This window comes from Mustela nigripes, chromosome 9 (genome assembly GCF_022355385.1).
Source record: "Mustela nigripes isolate SB6536 chromosome 9, MUSNIG.SB6536, whole genome shotgun sequence".
Classification (NCBI taxonomy): Eukaryota; Metazoa; Chordata; class Mammalia; order Carnivora; family Mustelidae; genus Mustela; species Mustela nigripes.
In genome coordinates, this window is record NC_081565.1 from 63,589,803 (window position 1) to 63,613,299 (window position 23,497).

General features: G+C 35.6%; 1 protein-coding gene and 1 non-coding gene across 3 annotated transcripts in view; both read right to left on the reverse strand.

Moving 5' to 3' along the window:
- Positions 1–23,497, reverse strand: part of ERCC6L2 (ERCC excision repair 6 like 2) — a 148,116-nt gene that overhangs the window by 28,410 nt on the left and 96,209 nt on the right. For both annotated transcript variants that reach the window (XM_059411717.1, XM_059411718.1), the window contains exons 14-17: positions 14,890–15,042; positions 10,325–10,405; positions 7,847–9,011; positions 4,090–4,244 (exon numbers count right to left, since the gene is read on the reverse strand). In XM_059411717.1, coding sequence (XP_059267700.1) covers positions 4,090–4,244; positions 7,847–9,011; positions 10,325–10,405; positions 14,890–15,042 — 1,554 coding nt within the window. The remainder of the gene's footprint in view (positions 1–4,089; positions 4,245–7,846; positions 9,012–10,324; positions 10,406–14,889; positions 15,043–23,497) is intronic.
- Positions 10,512–10,618, reverse strand: LOC132025230 (U6 spliceosomal RNA). Its single transcript, XR_009406495.1, has one exon. It is a non-coding gene; the product is annotated as a U6 spliceosomal RNA (small nuclear RNA).

Here is a 23,497-nt window from a genome sequence, read left to right on the forward strand (position 1 = left end):
TAAGTAATTTTGACCAGATATGATGAAATCGGTGATTATGAATTTGTTTACTTGGAACTTCTGTGAGATGACTCTGAAATGTCATCAATATCTCACCTATGTAAAGTAATACTATTTTTTAAAAAGTCTTTCCAGTTATCCTAATTTAACCATCTTTATAAATAGTTTTAGTAAAAAGAGAAAAAGGATACCACCATAGTTCCATCTCCCTGACATTACTGAGGTGGTATTTAGTTTCCAGAAGATTTATAATGATGAGAACCAAGAATATGATATACAGAGATAATATGAAAGGCTAGTCTGATGGTAGAGTGATGTCTCACTCATTTGAATGTCAGCAGCTATAGAGATATCTTGAATTAAAAGGAGTCACTTCAATCAGTGAATCAAAATAAAGTAAATCTATCAGCTTTACGCAGAAAAGTTACTAATATCTCCAATTCTAATACAGAATATTTAGAATAAACTAATATAAATTATAAAGTACTGATGGCTTTCTATTTTCATAAGCAAAATCTCAGTAGTCACATATAAACTTCTGAAGGATATTCTACCATGAATATTCTTGTTTTTCTTTTTAAGGGAGTCCAAAGCCCCAGATTTGCTAATATCACCCATTCTTTTATTTATAATTAAATATGGTTGCATACAGCTATTTATGGATTATTTTTCCTCACTGATACCTCCCTTCCAGGGGAATTAGAGACTAGACATTAGTCTTACCCAGTGATGACAATACCTATTTCTCACTGAGTGCTTACTTTGTGTCAGGTACCGTCAAGGGTGTTTTACCTCATTTAGTTTCACAACAACTTTTTGAGGTAAGAAATATAATTATTTTGTATTTTAAACACAAAGAAATTGAGGCACAGAGAAAGTAAGTGCCTTTCTCAGGGTCACACAGGAAGTATGAAGTAGAGCTACAATCTAAACTGACATTCTGAATGGAGTTCACGCCATAGGCTAGTTATAACTTTGGCTCCTGGAAGATTACAGAGTTCAACAAATTGAAAATGAAACTCATTACATAAGGCCTTTATTACTAACCAAACTAAAAGGAGGAAAGCGTGAGACATGTCTCAGGAGTTGTAGTTGTATGTCAAAAAAACCAATAGTTTCAGTCTTTGATGGTGGTGAAAAATTAAGAACATCATAAATACATAAGATCACTATTTTGGAAATTCTGATTTTCTTATAACAAGTAAGAATTTTCTTTTTTGATCCTAAATCATGTACTGTCCCTAAGTGACTTTGTGGTGTACATTACTTCTTTCAAGAAATTTTCATTACAACTTTCAAGAAATTACAGCGGTATTATTAACCTGATGTATTAAATGGTAGAGGTAAAATCTGAGGGACTGAATCTTACTCTGTTGGAATTTTACTGTATCAAGTATTGATTTAAAAAGAGGCTGGCTGCTGTGATGAGCATGTTTGTACAGACTGTTCTTGGCCTGCTAGCACTGGTGGCATGGGATGGGACCTCCTGCTTAGTGGCTTTAAAACTTGCCTGAATATTTTACACCCACTATGATTTAGTCATTGAACAACACATTTCTTCATGCACCCTGCAACAAGGTTTACTAAGTTGGTTTGTGTGTGATGGGGAGACATACAGCCTCAAAGGGCATATTAGAAATCCTAGGGGATGAATATTTCAACTTGTTTCTTGGTAAGAAATGTCCCTCACTCCAAAAATCACTGTGAAGAGACAAAGTTTCTGACAAGATTGTGCTGTCTACCTCAAGAATGTTAGGGCTAAAAAAGATTGAGAACTACTGGGATTGCTAACATAAGGATAAAGGAACTCCCTTGCTCTTGTTCCTTGGCCTAATTAAGGGCAAAGTGTATTTCTACCATTTTAATTTTTTACAATTTGCCTTGAGAAGGTTCCAAAGGGACCTTTATTTCTTTTATATTTAGGTGGTTGCTTCTCAGATCTGCTTTGGAAAGAATTACATGAGACTGCAAATTTGTTTTCTGAGAAATATTTAAATAAACCAACAACAAATATCCAGTTAAATGATTTCATTAACATCTACTACAGGGGTTTGCCAAATTAGCTGATGTTTTCACATTAAAATTTGTTTGTTTGGATAAGGGCATGGTTAAAAAAAAAGGTGAGTATGGTTGAAAAATACAACCCTAAGAAAAAATTAGTTGTCTATTTAAGAGATTCTGATAGGCTCTTCTTTCTAATATAGTACATTTCTGGCAAACCCAGCATATTTCTGCTTACCTTTTTCAGATAGCTCGTTTACAAGGTAGACCAGCTATAGAAATAGCTCTCTACAGTGTTGGTTGAGATATGGTATATTCCTAGATCAAATGAGAATATATTAAAAGGGCAGCGTATGTGGGTCATGAAAGAATGCTTTCATGTGTTATATTGTGGCATTGTGCCTTTGGATTAGAATGAAAAATGCTAAAAGCACAGCCTTTCAAAGTCTGTTATTTCATTTACTCTAAGGATATTATCAGACAACTCATTGCTCACTAGATCATTCGGTAGCCACCATTTAAAATCCCAGGTGACAAATTTCCCTCAAATTAAGTGCTAGGAAAAGCTTTCTTCCTCCTTAGAAGAGCCAGCATTTTTTTTTCTTTTTCTTTTCCTTAAGGACAACAATTTAGCTCAGTGCTTCTCAGCAGGGTGTTATGGCATTTTGAACAGAACAATTCTTGGCATGTGGGATGGTCCCCCCTCCCCCACAACAGCCATTTAGTTTCCCTGGCCTTCAGACATTAATGCCACTCGGGCACTCAGTCACTGTGACCACCCAAAGTGCCCACACACATTTCCAAATGCGGTAGTTGAGAAAACACTAAATAAATTGTTTACTTCCTTTGTTTTGTCTACCAGGAAACTCAAACTTGTCATTTAAAAAAATATCTGGCTAAGAACATTATGTCTATATATTTGCATTTAACTTTCTATTAAACTAGAAGTTAATTAAACTTCTAGTTTAATTTATATTTTCCTTGTTTTTGAATTTCATTTTGTATTCTGATTTTATTGTTAGGACAATCCAAATCCTTTGAGGAACCAGAGGAGGTACAAATAAATAAAGACAGCTTGACAGTTCAGAGGCATTTCCCTTGATTCATTCTTAAAAAAGTAGTACTAACTAGAAACAAAGTATCATTGTTATATACAGTACTGGTTTTTAACTCCTACACATAAAGTGATAGAAAAACTTCTCAGACAATCAGGAATAAAGGAATAAAGAATAATAGGAATAAAGGAATAATAAAGCCAGGAATAAAGAATAATAAGCCAAAGAGAAGAAAACATTTTTGAAAACATTGGATGAAAGTGACTATGTGTAAATAAAATACCATATTTACATAAATCCTTATTTTTATATAATAGCAATTTTAAATAAGAAAAGTGCAGAGGATCTACTTATTACTTTTAACATTATATGAATCCTTTTTAAAAATATAAATTCTAGGGGCATCTCAGTGGCTCAGTCGGTTAAGTGTCCAGCTCTTGATTTTGCCTCAGGTTATGATTTCAGGATCATGAGACAGAGCCCCACATTGGGCTCCATGCTGGGTGTAGAGTCTGTTGAAGATTCTCTCTCTTTTTCTCCCTCTGCCCCTCAGCCCCCGACCCCTACTCGTCCTCATGCATACTGTCTCTCTCAAAAAAAAATATATATGTATATACACATACATACATATATATATAAATTCTATATGAAGTTAAGTTTTGTGCATGCCTTTCATGTTTGTGCATGAAAAATTTTGAAGGAAATCTAATCATACACTTCCCTTTTCTATATCAGTGTAAGTGGTTTTGATTCTGATTTAACTGAATGATTCCCTCAGATTTCTAATTTTTTGGCAAACTTTTATTAAGAGGCATTATTAAGCAACTCAACACTGTTAGGCATTTAAATATAGATGTGCCTTTTAATATAAAATATTTTAGCACAACAGTGCTCCAAATGGCATTCTGTTTTTTATACTTGTTTGTATGTCACTTATAGTCTAAGTAGCCACTTTTTTTGAGGAAGTATTTAGAGAAGATCCTATTGAGTAACTTCTAAATACTAAAGATGTCAGGACCCTGTGTTCTCTTACCTTAGAAGTGCAAACAGCTACATTGGCGGGAAGCTGGGAAAACTGCTTCAATTCAAACACATCCCGTGCTGCCCATCGGCTCATGTGATTTTCAGCTTTGCTGGATCCAATCACAGTCTGGTTGGAGTGAATATAAGCCACTTCCTGAACACCATCTGGGAGGCAATTGGTGTTTATTAAGTGATGTTTCATTGTCAAGCAATAGGGTTCCATGTATACTTTAAAAATTATCAGCAATATACTAAAAAAGAAGTAATGCTTTATTCTTAATCCTCAAGAAAAACATTGAGTTTGTATGTTAACATCATAATATTCTATTTTCTTTTTAAATGAAAAGAGTTCAAACATATTGGTCTAGGTTAACTTGGAAATGACTCTTCCTTCTCATCAATATGAGAATTTCTGAGATTGGATATCAACCTTTAGATTTCAACCTGAATGAGGGTTTTGGCTAAGAAAAAAGTCACGGTGAAGGGTCATCTCTATGGATTTGTGTTCCTATTGATTTAAAAATTGTTTACTAATTTAAACAGCAGTGCTGACCTCATCTATCTATTCCTTTAAACACGTACTTGATTACAACAATGGAGTGGGAGCTGAGGTTTATGACCAGGGAGTTTCGTTTGGTTGGCTTTGTTCAATTTTACTGTTTGTATTTTGTCTTTTTTGTACATATGCCCAGAGAATGTCAAGACTGGGAGCTTTTTAGGAAATGAAAAAAATTAACTAAGTTCTAAAAAATAGCTACATTTTTTATTGCTTTGCTTCTAGGCACCTATAATTTACTTTTAATTTGTGGCCATAAAAGAGAAGGCTAGAACTGAGGTCTGTAAAAGCTCCCTCAAACATCTCTAGCAATGAACCTTAATTATGACCTTCAACACTTGTGCTGTTTCAGTCCTGAACCTCTCAAGCAAAACTGATAATCGTGAGAAAACAAATATTAAATAACATAAAGAACAACCAAGACAGTATTCTCCTTAAATCGCAAAATGCCAAGTAGTGTGCAAGGCAAAAGTTTTAAACCTTTAGAAGGATCAAGGATTCTTCTGGCAGAAAATTCAGTCAGATTTTTCTTAATTTTGATGACATGTTTTATGTATTATTCAAAATAGCTTTAGTTCCACACCACTGACATCTTTTACACAGTAAAAAACAAAAACAGCTCAGCTGATCTTTTAAAGAACAGTTTATGCAACAATTTCTCAAACCTAAATCAAACCAAAGGATAGTCCAGCACTGAGTTACAAGGGTATCAAAATATATATCATAATGAACTTTTGAATAACCACAAAAGAAAACTTTATATGTAAATAAGTCAAACACAATGATTAAAGTTCCTATATCAAACTATCCTCGCTTATACATCAGCTTCTTTCACATAGTTTTCTTTTTTTTTCCCCCCTCAGGAATGAGTCAGATACTTTTAGAAATGATGCTAACTCTTAAAATCACTAAACAGATTCTCAGCAGATGGTGGTAGCTGGTAGCAGGGGAAGTGATTTTTCAATCTCTGAATCCCTACCAAAAAATAGCCAGCAATTAGTGAGCAAAACGAAAGGCCACAGACAACACATAAACAAATTAAGTAATAAGACACCCTAAAATACAAATAGACAGCATGGGTGCAACAAGGGAGCAACAAGGTGGCATCTGATCTGAGAACAGAAGAGCCTAGAACACTCGATGAGTATGTCCTGGAGAGCATGGTGGGCCACTTGGAGATGAGTAGCTAAATTTGGGAAGTCCTCCAAAGCTGAGTAGGTGCAGGGGGCTTACAATAAGAAGACCTGAGAGAACAAAACAAACTAGCTCTTAGGAACTCTCCAAACTGATCCCCCAGGGCTCCCAAGTCAGGGCCACATGATGAAGAAAGACTGCTCGGAGGGAGTAAAAAAGAACAGGATAGGAAGATTGGGAATGAAGGAAAGAGAAGGTGTAAAGCAAAGCAGTGGGTACCGACAGAGGCAGGAAATCCCACAATAGTTTTGAACACTGTACAAAAAAACAGATACGGATCTTTGTGAACTTAGTAAAAAATATCCTAAACTCTGCCTCACTTAAAAAATTCAGGGAAAATAATTTCTATAAGAATGAGCAAGAGGGTCAATCTCAAAAAAATTATTATGAGAAAAAAAAATAAGCAGCAGAATGAAAATATGCCATAAACATGTGCTCACAAAGCAGATTAAAATTGTAACTGATTTCAAAATGAGGTAAAAAACATTAAGAAAATGGTAAGATACATAATTCTGACACCAGTCAGAATTATAAAACTCAGAAGTGGATGGACAGGACTCAAGAAAGGTTTGGAAATTTAAAAAAAAAAAAAAATTCAAAAATGAAGACTAAACTGCAGGAACATAAAAGGGAACAAATAATAACTAATGCTTTAAGAAAAATGGAAGGATATTTTTAAAAAGCAAAAAGAAATGGAAAAGAAAAGATTTGAGACAATGTGACAAATAATGAAGACAGGCAAAGAAAACTGAATATTTGAGTAATAGGAGTATCTGAAGAAGAAAACCAAAGCAAAGGGATACGAAAAGTAACTAAAAATACTAGTACAAGAAAGCTTTCCCAAGAGAAAAACCGAGTTGAAACTATATTATGAAACTACTGACCCAGAATAACCAACACTGGTATGGGCTGAATGTTTGTGTCCCTCCAAAATTTGTATGTTGAAGCCCTAACCCCTAGTGAGATGGTATTTGAAGGGTAGGCCTTTGGGAGATAATTAGGTCATGAAGGTGAAGTTCTAAAGAATGGGACTACTGCCCTTAAAAAAAGAGACCCAAGAGAGATTCTTTCTTTCTTTTTTAAAAAGAAAGAGAGGGAGAGGGCCAGAGGGAGAAGCAGACTACCCATTGAGCAAGGAGCCCGATGTGGGGCTTGGTACCAGGACTCCCGGGTCATGACCTAAGCAGAAGGCAGACATTTAATGGACTGAGCCACCCAGGCGCCCAAGAGAGGTGATTCCTGTCTCCACCATGTGAGGACACAGCAAGACAGCAGCCTTCTGTAGGCCAGGATGAGGTCCTGATCTTGGACTTCCACTCTTCAGAACTATGAGAAATAAATGTTTAAGCCATGCAGTCCACGGGAGTTTGTTAAAGCAAGTCAAACTAAGACAAACGTTCAAACACAATGTAGTACATTTACTGGACAAAAATGAAAAGAAAAGAAATTCTTTGGACATCCCGGGGGAAGAAAAAGAACATGTAATACAACACTTCATGCCAAAAGAAAATGAAGCCTCATATTTAAAATACTTTTAGAAAAGAAAGTGTGAGTCAATGATTTTATATCTGGCAAAATGACTTTTAAATATAAAGGGCACAGACTGTTACCAACAGGAATCTCAGGAGGTGTTATCCTCAGGAGCACTTCTTGAGGGATCTACTAGAAAATAAGCTTCTGACAATCACACGCACTGGTGAGACACTCACATAAGGATGGAAGAAGACCATTAAATTTAAAGTTACCTGTAGGTCAAGACTAAATGAAGTCTTGTGGGGGCTGTGACTCAGATGGGGTACTTGGAGGGGGTTCTGGGGTGGATAACAAGTTCACTATGCTGACCTGGTGGTCTTCCCTTTACCTACCTTCCACCCACTTCCTCATTTGTGCCTCAATACAGCATCGTGACTATAGAACTATTTTACAAGCCAGTTCAAGCATCTGTATCTTACAGAGCTATCTGAATGCACAAAACAAATAATGTAACATAAAGTTTTCAAAATGTATCTATAGTTACCTAAAAATTTATCCATTGACTCATACACCTGCTCTTGATTGACAATTTTCTCATTTGAAAGTTTGATTGATTTTCTTGGCATACAAGTGCCATTTTCCTTATGGTTAGGCAATTTTGAAGAGAAATTGATTCTATCTTTTATAGTTTTTGGTGGATGGCTCTGTTTAGACAAACTGATGTGGCGAACAGTTAAATCATCATCTGAGGATGAAAAATCATCAATAGCCTGAGAGTTACAATCTCCATCTGCTGTATACAGTTGATCTGTTTTCTTCATTGTTTTAGAAAAAGTGAGAAGTTCCTTTTTAATTTCCTTTTTTCTCTTAAACCTCAAAGAACTGGTAGTTCTTCGCTTTCTTACTCTTGACTCAGAGGAAATTTCAATGTCATCAGACTCATCACTAATATCACTTCTGCCTTTTCTTTTCATAATAGATTTCAGGCTCATGTTCTCAGGATTTAATTGTTTTGAAATTTGTCTATTTCCTTTGACATCAGTCTTTCTATCATCACCATTATTTCTTATTTTTACAGGATTATCTGTTTCAGAATCTCGAGATCCATCCACAAGTGGCTTAAACTTTATACCATTCTTAGGGCATCTCTGAGTCGTATATTGTGTAGGAAAGATGACATCACTATCTTCTGATTCTGTGACATTTGGTAAAGTGCAATGGTGGTCAGCTGTATTTTTAAAATGTTCCTCATCACCAGACTCTGAAAAAATATTTCGTTTGAAAATTTTCTCACTTTTATCAAAAATACATTTTTCATTTGGATTTAGGATACTAGCTAATTTCTGGTGTTTTGAGGTACCAAGAGAGTCATGACATTTCTGATAACCAACATCTTTGGCTTCTGTTGAAAGACACTTGGGCTGTTCATCAGAACTTTCATCATCAGAGGCAATATTTCCATCACAATCCTCAACTGCTTTGTATTTTGTTTCAAACAATTTAGAGAAACCACAGTGGAGTAGGGTAAGCTGTCCAGGAGAACCCAAAGCTTTACTTGAGTCAGATGCTTTGTTTTTAGCTGTCTTTGTTCTTGAGCTCCCCACTGATTCATCATCACTAAAATCACTGCAGAGATCACATGCTTCATTTGTTGGCAACTCCACAGGTTGTTCTAGACTTCTGTGTTCTTGACAGCCAGTCTCTTTAGACTATGTAAGAAGCAGTAACAGAAACATTAGAAAATGTCAAGATAATATCAAATCTATCACACTGGAAGGGAATTAAATTTGGGCAGATAACTAATATATCACTTGGCATTTTCTGAAAGTATAGCATTTTATAAACAAATGTAAAGGATTCAATATTACAGTCTGGTACACTGTTTTTTCAAGTTGAGTAACCTTCCAAAATAACTAGAAGTTTAAACAGAATACCACGTAATCAATTTATATGTAAGGAAAACACAGAGCAGAGCAGTCAGCTTCTGAAGTGTAGGGACTGATTCTGGTCTCAGAAGTGAAAAGTACACAACTTGCTTACTGTAGTCCACATATTTCCAACCACACTTTAAGAAAAAAACCAAATTTGTAGGCATTAACAAAGTAAAGAATTCACAAGTAGAAAATGGTTCTAATGGATTAAAAATAAGAATAAGATTTGATAGAATCCTGACCATCAGAAATAAAGAAAATATTTTAGATATTCTAAAGTAAAATTTTCTACAAATTTAAATCCAGTATTTATTCTTTTTACATCAATTAGAGCTAAATATATCCTCTAGTTTCTTAAGACCAAGGCTTTATTAGGAAAAGATTTGGGGAAAGTATTATCCAGTAATACTTTTTTTTTAATCCAGTAGTACTTCTGCCAACATTTGCTACTCATGTATTTCTATAAAGTTAGAAAAATATTCACTCCATGTTCCAAATCATTAAGCTAGTTTAAACGTATAAATCTCTAAAAGCAAGAAAAAAAAAATCCCCAGCAAAAACAACAACAAAAACCTTCCACATGTAGATTCTTTACTTTTAAAGAGGCCTTATGATGACAATATAGATTTTGTAGTACGTGAGAAGACCAACTACCAAAAAGATCACAAGATCAAAGACTCAAATAAAAGATGTTTGAGTTAGAGAATAATTCTGATGTTTGGATTTAATAATCTTAAACACACACTGGTTACTATCTTTCCATTTAAGTTTTTGGTTAGTGAAAAACTGTTCAGTTAGGTTGGATTGTTCACTTATACAGTGTATTTAATTTTGGATTTATAGTTTGGTATAGTTAAAATTCCAGTTTGGATGTAAATGACTGCTGATTGTTCTTGACTTTGTTCTTATGAAATGTGAAATTAGCCTAAATTGTTCATTTAACTGACAGTCCTCTGACGTTGTGTCCTTGACTTTTTTAAAGACTTTTTTCTTCACACACTGAAAAATGAAGATAAAGGAAAAGTAACTTAAAATTGTCCCAATACCAATTGTCGCAAGAGTCCTAGGCTACAGATTCAAAAATTGCTTACCGTTTCTTGTTTGTGTACCAGAGGCTCCTCTTTCAACCATGATGTGGCCGTCATGATCCCTGCTTCCACTTTGCCTTCTCTCTATAAAGAATGCAAATAACTGTAAAATATTTTACAATAGCAGTGGCAGGCTAAAACTTGGAACTAAGAAAGGCAAACTGAGAGCGGCTTGCTTTAGCCTTTTTTTAAAAATAGGGAGCGCTGTGGGACTTTGCAAGGCATCCTTATATAGGGGCCATGCTAATCTTCTCTGGGTTGTTCCAGTTTTAGTCTATGTGCTGCTAAAGCGAGCACTGTTTTAGCTTTCTTAATATTATCTTTCAATTTTGTTAATTACTATAAACTTATATAAAGTTTCCATAACATTTTAAAATGTTCATAATTCTTAGGTAATAGAGAGGTATGGTGGAAGTGTGCTGGGCCCATAAAGTACTCTTATTTCTTGTCTTAAAATGTCTTTTTCAGGTAGAAAATAGTACTTTTCAGCCAACTCTACTAACAGTTCTAGTAGGGGAGAGAGAATGGAAAAAATGTTACATATTTACCCAATAACGATATCCCTAGTAACTATGTCTACATAATAATTATAGTAAGGACATATTATTAGCATATCAAGTAGTACAGGTAATGTTGAATATTGGGAACGCGATATTCTAGCCTATACTGCTTAGTGTACATATTCACTAAAATATGCTTATTGATCCCTTTGGTCAATAAACATCAAATGAAAAGGTCCATTTAATATGAAACTAAAAAACGATCCTAATTGTGTAACAGCCTTGTTAGATCTTTTGGGAAAGTATTTATTCTTTTAAAGCTTTTGATATACCATTCTGCAAAGGTACTTAATGGCCTAGATTCTAGACCATTAAATTCTCCTTCAAAAGGAAGTCAAATTATTTCTCCTTTAAGACTTTATTTGTGGACTGAACAAGGGGAAATACAGATGCCCAACTTAGAAATACACATATTTACCAATGGCATGGTTCCAGCCACCTGGTAGCCAGGGCAACAAGTCAGAATCTCCCTTCCAGAACTGTGGAGAATGATAAATAGTTCTTTGAGATCTTTTCTTCCAGAACTTAGAGGCAATTACTGCGGGGGTGGGCAGGGGCAGGGAAGTCTCCATCCCAGTACTGTATCTATGCTTTCTGAAGCCAGATGGCTACTACGGATGGAACAGGCAGTGCCAGAAATTCTCAATCCCGTCAGAACCCCTTTGTGATAGGTAAGCAGCCACTCTGGTCTTCTGTTTCTCAGGCCAAACACCTTGGAGTCATCCTTAATGGCTCTTTTTTTCTCATACCCTGTATCTAATGCACCAGCAAATCCTGCCAGCACCACCTCGGTAACATACAGGATCTGGCCAGTTCTTACACCATCCACCACTGTTGCTCTGGTCTAAACCACCATCATCTCTTGGCTGGATTATTGCAGTATCGACCTAGCTGGCATTTTCCTTCTGCTTTCATGTTTCCTCTATAGTCTAATTCTTCATATTTAATCTCAATTGTAGAGGTCAGACTATGTTTCTCTTCTGTTCTTGTTTTTCTTGTCACTCAGAGTCAAAGTCACAGTACCCCTGTGACCTGGCTTCCTGTCATCTCTCTGGCCCTCTCTCTTGCTCACTCCACTCCAGCCACTCTGGCTTTCCTGCCATTTGGAAATTCTGCTGGGCATGCTCCTCCTGCAGGGCTTTTGTATTTGTTCCTCTGTGTAAAACACATCTTCCTCCTTCACCTCTTCAAAGAATCAATTGGAACCTCCTAGTGAGCCCTTCCTTGGCTACTCCAGCTAAAACTGCAATGCTCTTTCGGTGACAGTCTTCCTATTTCCCTTCCCTGCTCTATTCTTTTTTTTTTATTAGAATATATTTTGCATATGACATTATGTACACTTAAGGTGTACAGCATGTTTTGATACATTTATATATTGTAATATGGTCACCACCACAGCTTTAGCTAACATCTCTATCATGCCACAGAATGATTTTTTTTTTTTTTTTTTTTTGGTAGTGAGAACATTTAAGATCCACTCCATTAGCAGTTTTGACAACAATCCTGACACTGGGCATTAGATCTCCAGAAGTCATTCATCTTCTACCTGCTCTATTTTTATCCTTAGAGCCTATTGTCATAATAGGCTATATCATTTTTTTGGTTTATTATTTGTTTCCCCAAAATAGAAGGTAAATTTTTTGTAGGTAGGGCTTTTTGTCTATTTTTTCATTTCTGTATGCCTAGCTCTATGATGTGTGCTAGCTGACATTTAGCATATACTCAGTAGACATTTTTGAAATTAGCTCTCTAAAGGGAGACCATGATATAAATATAGATAACAAAGTCAGTGCAAAGTAAAACTAAATAGCCTGGAAATCATCAGATTAAAAGTGCTCTATATGAAAATGTCTATGTCTTAAAACATTTTAAAAGGAATTTTCTATAACCTTTAAAAATTAAAAATGTATTGTAGGAAGTGAAGTTCATCTTTTACTTTGTGATATATGCTTCCATTATATAGGGCTTGGAATAATAGTATTTTAAAACGCTGTTAGGCCAAAAGCAGCATGAATCTAACCATGCCTGAATAATAATAATAATAATAATAATTATTATTATTATTTATTTTTTTAGGGGAAGAGATATTTATTCTAGCCTGTAAGCATCTGGCTTGAATAATTTTAAATTCTGGCTGATAACAAATGAGCAATTTTAATTCAAAATTTAATTTAATATTGGGGTGCTGGTAATGTGCCTAGTAAGAAGCATATTTTACCACAAACAAGATAGAAGACATGGAGAGTCCTGTCATTAATAAACAGTCCTGGAGGAGAAACAAGATATACTTAGGACAACCAGAAAAGAAGAGAACTTTCCACTTAATAACTTGTCATACTGAGTGTCTTACCTAACATTTGCTTAAGAAATAGGCTGCTATTCTTTTTTTTTTTTTTTAAGATTTTATTTATTTATTTGAGAGGCAGAGATCACAAGTAGGCAGAGAGGCAGGCAGAGAGAGAGGAATGGAAGCAGGCTTCTCGCTGAGTGGAGAGCCCGATGTGGGACTCGATCCCAGGACCCTGGGATCATGACCTGAGCCGAAGGCAGAGGCTTTAACCCACTGAGCCACCCAGGCACCCCAATAGGCTGCTATTCTAATATAGACTCAAATATTTGATAAATGAGAGAAAAAGGCTTAAGTCATATATTGCTAACATACTTTATAGATAATAATTTCAAATGAGAAACACCAATATAGTTGGTATGTTAGGTATTACTCTGAGAAGGAAGCAGGATTTGAGGGGAGCTTGGAATACTAACAGGGTTACTGATTATAAAAAAGGAATGGGAAAGAACAAGTCCATGAAAGAGATGGCATATTCAAGAAAAAGACAGGGGGATCTAATTTTATTTTATTTTTTTAATTTATTTTAAAGTAATCTCTACACCCAACATGGGGCTTGAACTCACAACACTGAGATCAAGAGTCACATGCTCTTGCAACTAACCCAGACAGGCGTCCCAGGACAGGGGAACTTCAAATGGGCCACTCAATTCAAACCAAATAGTTACTATAAAATAAAAATTCAGCAATATACATCAGACACTGTATAATAGTTGCAATATTCACAGGATATACACAATATATGCCTTCCTCTTAGCCATCTTGCTTAACATACTTACTGATATTACATGTTCATTATTTAAGTGTTTTCATCCACCTCTCATCAAGATGATCTAAGTTCTTTAAGGGCAGGGACCAATTGTTCTTAACCTGTTTTTATGAAACTGACTAAATCAATGAAGTACATGAAGGTTTTACTACAAAGTCTTGGAGGTTAAGGGAAAGTTTTCTGAGGCTCATTTTCCTCATCTATATGATTAGGGGATTGAAAAAGATGCTATTCCAGGATTTTATAATACTCCTATCAGTATCAACTATAAAACAGGCTAATACTCTTAGTATCCTGACATAGCAAAGAATTTAAGAGATTAAAAAAAAAAAGATAGAAATTTCTGTTTGAAGAATAAGAAACATCTGTATGCTGAGGATGAACACAACTGGGAGAGTTTGAAATATTGGTGTGGAATTTTTATTGGGAACAGAAAACAAAAATGTCCATGAGACATGAGAGTGCATCTCAGGGAGTATTTGGTAACTTTTAATCAAAACACATTTTATATTTTTGTTTATTTAGGAAAGTGTCTTTCTCTCTCTCTCTCTCTCTCTTTTTTTTTTTTAGTTTCTGACTTTAGCAGCTGTTTTCAAAATAATATATTTCTCTTTGCCAGTGTGAAAATGGTCTTGGAGGTCATACAATCTACTGTATGTATCTGTGTTTGTGTGTATACCTTATTTACAATTACATATGGGCAAATCTTAGCTTAGAGGTACAATAATTCACTTCCTATTTTTCTAAAAGTCAAAATTCTAAACACAAGGCATTTTTTACTAAGAAAACCCCAAATTCCTCTGAGAAGGTACCAGCAATTGTATTTCAAATTTCCTGAAGGAGAAAACTGTATTTAAAATATTACTGAAAAGGTCAGGGAACAATTTCACACCTCAAGAATGTCCTTTGTAAGACAAGACCCTTGGGACCTTAGTTTGAAGAGATTATAGACCCCAAAAAGCTCTCCTCGATGCTCTTTTGATCCTTGAACTGCTTCAAAATATCGCTTGGCATTTTCACTTCCAACCACCACACAGTGAAGTTGCTAAAACAGAAAAAACACAAGATATTTTTGAAGTGTTTGCTCCAACAATATGTCAGAATTTCCTGGCATTCCCTGTATACACACAGCTTTAGCTGGAGCAGGCAGAGTCTCCTTAGGGAGGAAATTTTATTTTAATTTCCCTGGCAGATGTTGCCATTATGGTGAAATAATAGTAATTGGGCCAGTCTTATTGAAGAAGAGATCTTACATTTCCAATTTATCTGTTTTCTACCAACTGAGTCAAGAGCCCATCCACTATGTAATATTCACCTGATGTAAAATGTTTAATGATAAAAACATACATTTGAATACACTTTTCACCTTTCCAGACTCATTACAACAGGAACTACTAAGACTGACAAAAATATCACTAATTCACCAAAGTTAAATTCAACCTAAGTAACTACATGATAACTAGGTTGCTGTCTAACTAACTGGCCATTGTTATATTGTCAACTAACAGCAAAACCCAATCGTGTTTAGAACATTGCATCTTTGGGCGCCTGGGTGGCTCAGTGGGTTAAAGCCTCTGCCTTTGGCTCAGGTCATGATCCCGGGGTCCTGGGATCGAGTCCCACATCGGGCTCTCTCCTCCGCAGGGAGCCTGCTTCCTCCTCTCTCTCTCTCTCTGCCTCTCTTCCTACTTGTGATCTCTCTCTGTCAAATCAATTAATTAATTAATTATAAAAAATAGCATCTTTGAAACACTTTTGAATACAGAAGGAACCCTGATGGACATATACCACTTTAGTAACAACAATAGTTTATTTCTTACTCTTTTTTTTTTTTTTTTTTTTTTTTAAGATTTTATTTATTTATTTGACAGACAAATCACAAGGAAGCAGAGAGGCAGGCAGGGGGCGGAGAAGCAGGCTCCCTGCTGAGCAGAGAGCCCGATGCGGGGCTCGATCTCAGGACCCTGAGATCATGACCTGAGCCGAAGGCAGAGGCATTAACCCACTGAGCCACCCAGGCGCCCCAATAGTTTATTTCTTTATTGCTAGATATTTTACTAAATGCAATGTAAATATAATCAGATTGACCCCATATATACCTTTAAAATTTCTTGGAAGAAACAAAGAAACAAAGAGCAGAAAAGAACTTCCATCTATCACTGATGTAAGGATTAGTAAGAAGTGATACCATATTGTGATTTAAGTTTGTACTGTAATACATTACTCTAGGCAACTAAAATAATTCTTATTAATAATAGCTGTTATTTATTGAATACTTACTACCTGTGTAATATTTGTACATTCTCTCATCTAATATCTACCTAGAAGACATTATAATCTCCTTTTTAGAAATAAAGACTTAATTTAGAGAAATTAAGTATCTTCTCATAGCTGCCCAGATAGGAAGTGTCATTTCTAGAATTTATACCTGATTTGGCTAAATGCAAAATTTATACTTGTAACAACTTCCCATCTCCAGGATGTCCCTTTTAAAACAAGACCCTTGGGAACTTAGTTTGAGGAAGCTCTGGATCAATATCCAAGTTGGATCAGTTGGTATCAGTATTCCAGAAACATAGGCTATAGTTTGGGAAAAATGAATTGCCATAGCAACTGATGTACCTTATGGTCTGGTTGATGATTTTATACTTTACTACTTACTGATTCTCCCTTAAACACTGTATTGTCAGACTCCAAACTACTAAAGAGAATCACCAAAGTAACTTTTAAGCATTAATGTGCATCTTTATAAATTCCCTACCATAGAAGGGAGTTGAGGGAAATTCGAAGGGGAGATGAACCGAGAGACTATGGACTCTGAAAAACAACCTGAGGGTTTTGAAGGGGCGGGGAGTGGGTGGTTGGGGGAACCAGGTGGTGGGTATTAAGGAGGGCACAAATTGCATGGAGCACTGGGTGTGGTGCAAAAACAATGAATACTGTTACGCTGAAAAGAAATTAAAAAAAAAAAAAAAGAAAATTGTTGTTGAAATATTTGACTTGCAGAATAAAATCATCATTTATGCAAAAAAAAAATTTCCCTACCATAGTTTTACCACAAAATTTATAAAAGGCACACTATTTTGTATGTAAAATAAGTTTTTCAAAGTGGCTCCAGTTAAAAGTGAAGGTCAGATACAACCATCTATAGGCTGCTATAAGAAAATAATGTTAGAATTAAAGAGGGTGAAGAGATAAAAAATAAGTAATTGGAAAATGTAGCTCAGTATCTGGCTTAAGAAAAACCCATTTGAGGTTAGAAAATGTTTGGATTTCTTCATAACAACGTACAGGATGTACAAGAGGTAGAAAGAAAAGAAGTCACGTTCACCATGCTAAGGAACCATCACTCTTTCTTCTATCTTCAAGGCTAGTAGCATGGCATCTTGATATCATCCTGACCCTCTGCTTCTGCCGTCACATCTTCTCCTTCTCTCCTTTTTCTTAACCTCCTCCCAACTGCTCCCTTCAGTGATTACATTGGCTCACCCAGAGAATCCCGATGGGTTTGTGGAATTAGGATATGGACATCCTTGGGGGAACATCATTCAGCCTATCATAGGAAGGATGTGTAAAAAGAATGACAGATGCTTGACAAAATGGCACAGAACCCACCTTGAAGGGGTTCTCATTGGACCAAAGTGAGAGCATTTTAACATCAAAATGTACAGTGAAATTCAACAGGTTGTAACCTATTACTAATACAGGATCCCATGAGTCCATACAGGTTATATAGACAAAAAGGGAAACTCTTTTTTTACAGTAGAATAGGAACAAAGAAGGAATAATGGAAATTTAAGTCACTATCTGACAATCATCATAGTGTAGCTGCTTCAGGTGGGAATTACCAATGAACACTAAGGCTGATGGGTACAGGCTTAACAAGGAACAGAAATACTGGCAAAGTCTCAGAGGATGTTCCCATAAAAGATCTATCAATTATAAAGGGAAAAAATGGTGACTGCAGTGAAGAAAGCTAACAGACTTGAAACTGAATGGAAATAAATAGTGGACCTACTTTAAAGGTGAGCTAACACAAGGAAAGGCCTTACTCTTTAACACTGTGAAGGTCATGAAAGACAGGGCAAGCTTGGGTGACTAACTACTCTAGGTTAAAGAAAACTAAAGAGACATGAAAAGAAATACTCTATAACCACGATCCTGGTTTGGATCCTGAACCATAAAAGAAAAAGGAGACAAAAAATTGCCAGGAAAATTGGTGAAATCTGAATGAGTTTTGTGGATTACAAGATAATGTTGTATCAATGTTAGTTTTTTGATTGGGATAACTACATTCTGGAGAGGAGAGGGGGAAAAGCAAGTGCAGAACAGCACACAGAACTGAGTATTTATATGCATAAAACTACTTCTTTATGTACATATAAATAGAATAGTGTCCTTCTTTGAAGGAAATATACACTAGAGAACTAGAAGTGATAAATCTGCAGCTTTCAAACGGTTCAGAAAAATAAAGATCATAACTGAAGGAAAGAGAAAAGCAAATGTGATAAAATGTTAACAAGTGGGGAAATTAGGTGAAGTTAATTGGGTGTTCTTTTTTTTTTTTTTTAAGATTTTATTCATTTATGTGACAGAGAGAGACACAGTGAGAGAGGGAACACAAGCAGGGGGAGGGGGAGAGGGAGTAGCAGGGAGCCTGATGTAAGGCTCGATCCCAGGACCCTGGGATCATAACTTGAGCCAAAGGCAGAAGCTTAATGAGTGAGCTACCCAGGTGCCCCTAATTGGGTGTTCTTTGAGCTATTCTTGCAATTCTTCTGCATCTACAAATGTATTTCTAAATTATATATATCTAGTCACCTTTCATATATATATATATATGTACTTCTTCATGTTTGTGTATATATACATATGCATGCATACATATATATATTTTGTATGTGTGTGGATATATACACACACATCATAACACACATAGGCACATGCACGTGCACACACACACACACACACACATATACTTCTTCATGTTTAGAGGATTTCATGTAATCTAAAATGTGGTATTCAGAAATTAAGGTGAATTTAGAATACACGAAATGCTCCAAACATGAAGGAGTACAGTTTTTTTGTAGCTGTTTTATTTTTTAAAAGTATAAAATGTCTTAATGCATTATCACAACAAATGCAAACAAAATATCAAAGTTAAAGTCCCTCTTGAATAATACAGATCATCCTCTATCAGTCTTAGAAACAATGTAATGTTTAGGTATATCCTTCTAGATCTTTCTCAATGCAGTAAGAGCTGTTTATATATACACATAGAAATAACTTCAGGCATCAACATAATTGATATACTTGTTCTGCAAGTCAGGTTTTTTGGTTCCACTTAAGAATGTCTTAGCAGTCTTGCCAGGTCAGTACATCTGCTCTATAATTTTTTTCTGTTGCATGCATCAGAACTGATGTTATCATTCTGCTACTACAGGACATTTAGGCTGTTTTGTTTTTTTCATTTTTTTAAACAAATACTAACTGCTGAATATAAATCCTTGTCATCCTTCATTGTTTGTATATGAGAGTATTTCTGTCAGACAAATAAGGAGAAGGTGCTATGTGTTTTAAAATGATAACTTTGCCTATAAAATAAAAGGACCAAGTTATATTCTCAAAAATAATATGAGTACCTCTTTACAAATACTCCCACCAACAATGAAGAGTGCCAATCTCCCTATATCCCTAATCGCCCCCCAAACAAAACCCATACACAAGAAAATTTTAGCAGAATGTGCATAACACAGCATTGTTTTATATTTCTAGATTATAACTGTGGTTAGGCATCTTTTCATATATGCATTAACCATTTGTATTTTACCTTCAGTAAAATGCCTGATCATAGTCTTTTTATAGGTTTGTGGAAGTTCTTTATGTACTAAAGATGCTGATCCTTTGTTTACCCTATACATGGAAATTTTCCTTCTAGACACTTTTTTTTTTCTTTTAAAGATTTATTTATTTACTTGAGAGAGAGAGAAAGAGAGAGAGAGACTCCACACTGACTGTGGAACCCAATGCAGGGCGTGATCCTAAGACCCTGAGATCACGACCTGAACTGAAACCAAGAGTCAGACACTTAATCCACTGTGCGACCCAGCCTCCCCCCAAAAAACTCTTTATATTGACTCTCTAGACATTTAAAAAGGGCATATACAAGATCATTTCTTGGTTCATATTCATGTGTTTTATTCTATTTCTTAGCTCTGTCTTTAATAATGTGCATGTGGTATTTTCTGATTTCTTGTTTCTAAAAATTATATTTTTTAATTTGGCTTCTAGGTCCTTTGTCATACAGAAGTTTCACATAAAAATGTAGTTAAATTTACAATATTGGCCTTTGAGGCTGTATTATTTCCCTATGACTGCTGTAACAAATTGCCACAATCTGGATGCTTTAAAACAACAGAAATTGATTCTCTCACAGTTCTGGAGGCTAAAGTCTGAAATCAGGATGGTGGCAGGACCACACTTCTCTCAAGTGAAGACCCTTGGTTCCTGGCAATCCTTGGCATTCTTGGTCTGAAACTGCATCATTCCAATCTTTGCCTCCTTCATCAAAGTCATTCTCCCTCAGTGTCAGTTTGTATCCAAATTTCCCTCTTGTAAGTATATCAGTTATGGATTAGGCCCCACCCTAATCCAGTATGACCTCTTTTTAACTTGATTACATCTGCAAAGATCCTATTCCAAATAAGACCCCTTCATGGTTACACACAGGGGTAGGGCTTCAACATATTTTTTTTTTTTTTTTTTGGAGGGAGCACACAATTCAACTTCTAACAGAGTCTTTATTAAATATTTTTACATTCATGCTCATAAGAGATATTGGTTTGTAATTTTCTGTTCTTGTAATATCTTTGCCAAATGTTGGTATCAACAATTTTTTATCTTTCTAAAATAAGTTATAAGGGTTCCCTCCTCCTTTGTTTTCAAAAAGAATATTGTTTGATAGAATTCACTGTGGAAGTCATCTAGGTTAGGATCTTGTTCTATGAGAAAGGTTTGAATTAAAAATTCACTTTCTTTGACAATATAAGGCATCATTTTCCCTCATTTGAAATCACTGCTCCTAAGTATCCAGAATCACTAATAAGTTAGATATTTATCTTATCCTAGTACTATTATAGGTAATTTTTTTTTCTCTGCAGAAGGCTCATCTCTGGAAATTTAAAGGACTTTGCACTTTATCCTTGGTGTTTTATAATAATAGAAAGATGGTGTAAGTGTGGATCCATTTTCATCCATCCTGTTTAGCACTCATATAATTATATGGACCTATATAATTCCTGGACTCTTGTTTTCTACTTTTTATATGCTTCTTCCTTTATTTTGAGTTTCTTTCTTTCCCTTCCTTTTATTCCCCTCTTCAACTATAAGACTGGTATTAGAACTTCTGGACCTAGAATTCATTTCTCCTAACCTTTCTTACATGTATTCTTTGTCTTTTTGCTCTGTAATCTAGAGCAATTGCTTAGTTCTCTCTTTTAGATGAAAACATTGCTCTGTGCTACTCAGCATATCTCTGGAGTTCTTCATTTTCTGGATGTTAATGGATTCTTTTTCTTATTTCTAAGATCCAACAACCTCACTCACCTTTTTTTGTTGTTGTTGTTTTAAATATCTATTTGTTTGAGAGAGTGCAGGGGCAGAGGGAGACGATCCCCAAGCAGACTGCCTGCTGAGTGCAGAGCAGTCTTGGGGCTTGATTTATACCATGACCAATGAGATCATGACCTAAGTCAAACTTAAGTGTCAGACACTTTACTGACTAAGCCATGCAGGCATCCCTTCAGTCATGTTTTGAAAATATTACTTATATATTTCTAAATGTTTATTTTATTCTTTTCTATTAATTTTTGTCTTCTCTGATGTTAATTCTTCCTCTTCCTCTTCTCCTTTTTGAATGCCTAAAATAGTTCTGATGGCTCTTGTAACAAATTATAAACTTGGTGGCTTATATTAAAAGAAATTTACTCTTACAGTTCTGGAGTCCAGAAGTCTGGTATCAGTATCACTGGCTGAAATCCAGGTTTTGGCAGGGCCAATCTCTCTGCAGATGCTCTATTGGAGAATCCATTCCTTGCCTCTTCTAGCTGCTGGGGGCTGCCAGCATTCCTTAGCAAGTGGCCACATCACTCCATTCTCTGCCTCTGTGGTAACATTGTTTTCTCCTGTGTCAGATTTCCCCTTGCTTCTTTCCCTAAGAACCTTATATAAGAACCTTTTAAGAACCTACCTGGCTAATCCAGGCTAATTCCCCGCCCCCCCATTGCAAAATCCTTAATCACATCTGCAAAGACCCTTTTTTCTCCACGTAAAGTAACATTTACAGATTCCAGAGATTAGAACTTGGTATCTTTGAGGACTATTTTCATAGTGTTTATTTTCTTAAACTGTTCAACAATTATTTTTTTTGTTGAGTATTCATCTGTCTTCAAATACCCTACATTCTTATCTCCGCCTACTGCAGTGATCATTCAGAGCAGGCGAAGTGCAAGTATTTAAACTGCTGGGCAACAGGAGGGACTTTCTTCTCAATTTCAGCAAAATATGGAGCTCTGTCTTCTTTGCTTCTAGTATTTCTATTTATTGTTTCTACTTGACAGCAGACACCACTGTTGGCTGTAATTTGCTGCAATTGGGCTTAGATTGTATGGAGCTAATCCATCTTGTTAGATCATCAATTATAACCCAAAGAGGGGGCATCATAGTCATCCTAAGACTCCCTGCCTTTTTTTTTTTTTTTTTTTTTTTAGTATCTGCTGACTCTAACTGGGAATATCCAGAAGCTGTACCTACCTTTTTTAATAGTCTCTTTCTGAGTTTACCTTGGCTTCTTCCTTCAATCTAATGTCCAAATGCCTTTTGTCTTTTAGGGTTCCTTATAACTTCTGGGCCCCAAATAGAACTCTTCTTACTTTCTAAAATTTTTACAGTTTTTTTAAACATCATTTTTGGTGTTTAAGATGGTTTAGTATGGTTGTTGGTTTAGTGTCTGACTCTTGGTTTCAGCTCGGTCACGACCTCAGAGGTGTGGGATTGAGCCCCGCATGGGGTTCCATGCTGTGAGCAGAGTCTGCCTGAGATTTCCCCTCTCCCTCTGGCCCTCCCCTCACTTGTGCGTACTTGTTCTCACTCTCTTAAATAAATAAATAACATTTAAAAAAATCACTTTTGGATTTCTTTTTCCCCAAGGAATTTGAGGAATACTCAGAAAGCTAGCTAGAATGTGTATGTCATGTGCACTCTTTGTTCAAATGCCAGTCAACCTTTAAATCACATCTCTTGCCTTTTCCTCACACAACTGCCATTATTATCCTGATTTGTGCCTACTAAATTATATGGCTGAATCTTTCCTAAAGGGCTCATGCTGAAAAATATTTTAATAACCAAGTAGAGCATACAAACTTCTGATAATGGACATTATCCTCATCTTCTGAAGTAATAGTATTATATATGTATTATATATCTGTGTATATAATACATAT